This window comes from Penaeus chinensis, chromosome 41, assembly GCF_019202785.1.
Source record: "Penaeus chinensis breed Huanghai No. 1 chromosome 41, ASM1920278v2, whole genome shotgun sequence".
Lineage (NCBI taxonomy): Eukaryota > Metazoa > Arthropoda > Malacostraca > Decapoda > Penaeidae > Penaeus > Penaeus chinensis.
In genome coordinates, this window is record NC_061859.1 from 26,559,507 (window position 1) to 26,564,506 (window position 5,000).

The window sequence follows — 5,000 nt, forward strand, 5'->3', positions numbered from 1 at the left end:
GTCGTCGTCCTTCTCCGGTGATCAACATTGCAAGTCTACCAAAGGAACCCTTAGCGTGCCACCGGCCCCTGCCCCCCCGGCGCCGCCCCTTCTCCCCCCGACGAAGGACTCCCTCAGTAGAGCTCCGAGTCCCTGTGCAGACTGGTGGTGGAAGAGGAGGTGTTGGTCGCGGTGGAAGTCGGCGATGCGCTGTTGGCCGCCGGGAAGCAGCAGGTGTTGTTGTTGGCAGACGGGGACTCGCCTCCGTTGTTCCCCGTGGAGGACGCCGGCGAGGAGGAACTGTTGGGGAAGAGCTGGTACGGCTTGTCCTCGCCGCGCATCTCGCACACCACGTTCGTCAGCGCCATGATGTAGTTCTTGGCCAGCGTCAGCGTCTCGATCTTGGACAGCTTCCGCTCGCGCTTCACGTGCGGGATGACCTCGCGCAGGGCCTGAAGGCAGACACAGGGTCAGAGGGCGAGGAGGGGGGAGGGGGGGAGGAGAAAAGGAGAGAAAGAAGGAAGGAGAGACGGAGAAAAGGAGAAAAAGGGAAGAGGAAGTGATAAGGAGAGGGGGAGGGACAGAAATACATGCAGGCAAAAAAGAGTGATAGCGAGAGAGAGAGAGAGAGAGAGAGGGAGAGAGAGAGAGAGATAGATAGATAGATAGAGAGAGAGAGAGCGAGAGAGAGAGAGAGAGAGAGAGAGAGAGAGAGAGAGAGAGAGAGAGAGAGAGAGAGAGAGAGAGAGAGAGAGAGAGAGAGAGAGAGAGAAGATAGATAGATAGATAGATACAAACAAATAGATAGCTAAAGAGATAGATAGAGAGCGATAGAGCAGGACAGGGAGAAATACAAATAGACAGATAAACAGGCAGGGTCTACCCGAGGTTTCAGACGAGATTAATAATCCCGAGAGGATGATGATTATGATAATGTGGCATTCGAAGCAGAGGAAAGAACATTGTGTTAGTATGGTTCGTGTTGAATGTTCTGATATCACTGGCATTATGAAAAAAATAATGCCAAGGCCATTATCGTTAACATATGATTGATCATATCAACGGCAATAATATTTTAAAAATAAGAAAAGTAATAATGACAATGATAATAATAATGTTTATTGCTGTGATGGTTAAACTCGTACTAGTAATGGCAATGCTAATGTTGATTTACTAGTGATGGTAATGCTAATGTTGATTAAGGCAAATATGATAATAATTTTAGTGATAACAATAGGGACAATAACAGTAACAGTAATAAAGATAACGAATATTAACGTCCTTAACATTACTGATAAGGATGATAATGATAATAATCATATTGCAAAGATACTAATGCTATTACTACTATACCACCACCACAAATACTGTAACAACTACTACTACTTATATTAGTACTATTGTTACTACTATTAATTCAAATATTAATACTAATACTAATAATAATGACAATGATGATACTACTGATAAAAATAAAAATTATAACAAAAACGACAAAACAACAACAACAACAGCAACAGCAACAACGACAATGATTATGATTGCACCAATAACAATAATAATGATTATAGCAACAACAAGAATAATTATATAATTATAATAATAATGATGAAATTTAAGAAAAAACAATGACGATAACAAAAATGATGCGAGAACATCAGTGATTTCAGCGATGATAATGGTCATATAATGGTAATGATAATGATTATAATAATAATAATAATAATAATAATAATGATAATGATAACGAAGATGGAGAAGGCAGTAGGGGAATACTGACAAAGCAACAACAAAAACAGCCTTCATACCAAGTACGGTACAGGATATTAACATTAATTATATTCATGGGGAACACAATAAGGATAACAATGCTATAATTGATTATGCTGATTGCACTAACAGCACCAAGTGGAACTGACAATAACGTGTAAAGACAAACCACTCAACAGGACTGACGGAAGGATAGAAGACACCATCTCATTCCTCTTGGGAAATCTACATATCTCTTTGTGTGCACGTGTATGTACATATGGACGGGGTCTGTGCACACACACACACACACACACGCACACACACACACACACACACACACACACACACACACACACACACACACACACACACACACACACACACACACACGCGAGTGCACAGACACACGCATGGACACATGGACAGAAAGACACTCACACACTTGATCTTCAGTAACACAATAATGATGACAGAAGCTGCTCTGTTTTTTTATCCTCTCATTTCCTCCTTTTCCCCTTCTCTTGGTATATCTTTCCCTTTCTCTGTCTATCTATCATTTCCTTCTCTTCTTCACGTCCTCTTTCCCTTTCTATCCTCTCTCCTTTCGTCCCTTCCTCCTCCCCTACTTCCTCTTTCCCTCCCTCCCCCTCTCTCTCTCTTCCTCCTCTCTTTACTCTACCCCTCTCTTCCTCTCTATTTTCTCAATTCCTCTCCTCCCTCTCCTCTTTATCTCTCCTTCGCTTCGGGATGCTCTTGCACGATGAAGCATCCCCTCCCCCCCCCCCTTGTAATGCTCCTCTGACGTCATGAAATATATGACAAAGGAATGAGGCGAAGGAGACAGAAAGAGGAGGAAGATAGAAGGGAGGAGAAGGAGAGAAGAGGATAAGAAAAGAGGAGGACGAAAGAAAACGAGCATTCTTCGCGTTCTCATTTTTGTTCTATTTGTTCAGGGGTTTATGTTCGTTGTTTTTTTTTATAGGGACTCTTCTTTGTATTTGCTCGCAAGGATTAACCCCGAGACGACGGAGACTATAAAAAGTTGTTTGTGTCACTGACAAGTTCAAAAGAACCTTATATAACATTTACACCACTCTGTTAATCTTCTTATTTTTTTGCGTTTGATTTTAAGATTATCTGTCTTATTTACAAGGAGTTATCAAATCGCCATTATAAAAAAGGAACGAAACTTTTTTCTAATTGTAAGTGAAACATTACAACACACGCACACACGCACACACACACACACACACACACACACACACACACACACACACACACACACACACACACACACACACACACACACACACACACGCACGCACGTACACTAGATACAACAGTGACGGTAAGAGAGGTATATCCTCCCTCCCCCTCTTTTTCTTTATCTATCCCTCCCTCCTTCCTTCCCTCCTTCCCTCCAACCCTTCCCTTCCTTCTTGCCTCTCTCCCTCTCTGCCACCACCCCCCCTTTATTCCAACTCCCTTCTCCCCCCCCCTTCTCCCACTCAGCTTCCCTCCTCTCCCCCTTCCCTCCATCCCCCCCTTCCTCTCTCTCTCTCTCTCTCTCTCTCTCTCTCTCTCTCTCTCTCTCTCTCTCTCTCTCTCTCTCTCTCTCTCTCTCTCTCTCCCTCCCTCTCTCTCTCTCTCGCCCCCACTCTCTCTCTCTCTCTCTCTCTCTCTCTCTCTCTCTCTCTCTCTCTCTCTCTCTCTCTCTCTCTCTCCTTCTTCTCCTCCTGCTCCTCCTCTTCCTTTCCCCTCCCTCCTCTGGGGCGCCGGCGCCAGATGCCCCTCTTTGGTGATAACGTTGCCCCCCTTCCCCCTTCCCCCCCTCTTCCTCCAGTGTGGTGTTCCTCTGACGTCATAAGGGACATGGCAGCAGGGTGAGGGGAGGAGGAAGACGTAATTGGAAAGAAGGAAAATAGCGAGAGGGAAATGGAAGGGCAAGAAAAAGGGAGAGGGGGATATAAAGGGAAGAAAAGAGGAAGATAAATAGATAAAAGTAAACACATTGAAAAAGGAAAGGAATAGAAACAGATGAGGAAGATTGATATGTTCATATATACATATACGTACACGTAAACACACACACACACACACACACACACATGTATGTGCATACATACATACATACATACATACATACATACATACATACATACATATATATATATATGTGTATGTATGTATATATATAAATATATATATATATATATACATATATATATATATATATATATATATATATATATTTATTTATATATATATGTATAGATAGATAGATGGATAAACATACACATAGGGTATGTATGTACATATATACATACATGCTAGGTAGCTAAGCAGAAAGGGGGAGATCTATGGCCGTGGGAGATAAGGATGAAGATTAATAGAGGTGGTTGATGATGACCGGCTATGGTAATGACGCAGTTATGGTGAGGATGATACATCGATAGTAATGTTGATGGAAATGTTAACTGTTTGTGTTGGTATTCTCGACGATACTGAAAGTGTATAGGAGATATCGGCAAACAAAAAGCTGATAATGAAGCTAAAAGCATTTACAGGATGGCGATAACAGAAGACACAGAAAGGGTAGTTACCAAGAGGGAGGATAAAGTGATGAGAAAGACCATGGGGACAAAAATAGCAGTAAGAATGGTAATACGGAAATCAGTGAATGTGATGGCAATGTCAGTAATAATGTTGATAAGAATATAACATCATTGGGGAGCTAACAGCTCATAGCTGCATCCACCCTTCGCTTCCACCAACGAGGGTCCCTCATGGCGAGCCGCCAGGCAGGGGCCCGGCCCATCTCTAGGTTTGATCGGTCTACCCAAGCCACGACTTCCTAGGTCGTCCCACAGGCTTCCTTCACCCAGGGTTGTCTCGAACATAGGCAACCTGGTGGGCAGGATGATCCTCAGGCAATACGACCAGGTGGTCGTATTGCCTGAGTTGATGATCACGGATTGTGCAAGTAACAGGTCCTTTACCGGTCTCACGGTGCAACCGTAGGTTGGACACACGGTCCCGCCAACTTTACCCTATGATCCAGCACAAGGACCTGTTACAAGAGACATCAAGACGAGATTCCAAAGATAGGTTTCACTGCCGTATAGTAAAACTGGCAGTATCAGGGCCTTGAAGACACGTAACTTAGCCCTTCTGCACAGGTACCGGCATCTCCAAATACTCTTCTCGAGAGATTACATGACCTCTGCTACCAGGCCAATCCGTTTACTGATTTCCTGGTCTGACAGCCT

The 5,000-nt window shown here is 43.5% G+C and overlaps 1 protein-coding gene across 1 annotated transcript in view; it reads right to left on the reverse strand.

Moving 5' to 3' along the window:
- Positions 1-113: 113 nt before the first annotated feature.
- Positions 114-5,000, reverse strand: part of LOC125047592 (neurogenin-2-like) — a 5,015-nt gene continuing 128 nt past the window's right edge. The window contains exons 1-3 of the mRNA XM_047645871.1: positions 4,979-5,000; positions 4,781-4,801; positions 114-431 (exon numbers count right to left, since the gene is read on the reverse strand). The exon at positions 4,979-5,000 is cut by the window's right edge and continues 128 nt beyond it. Coding sequence (XP_047501827.1) covers positions 114-431; positions 4,781-4,801; positions 4,979-5,000 — 361 coding nt within the window. The remainder of the gene's footprint in view (positions 432-4,780; positions 4,802-4,978) is intronic.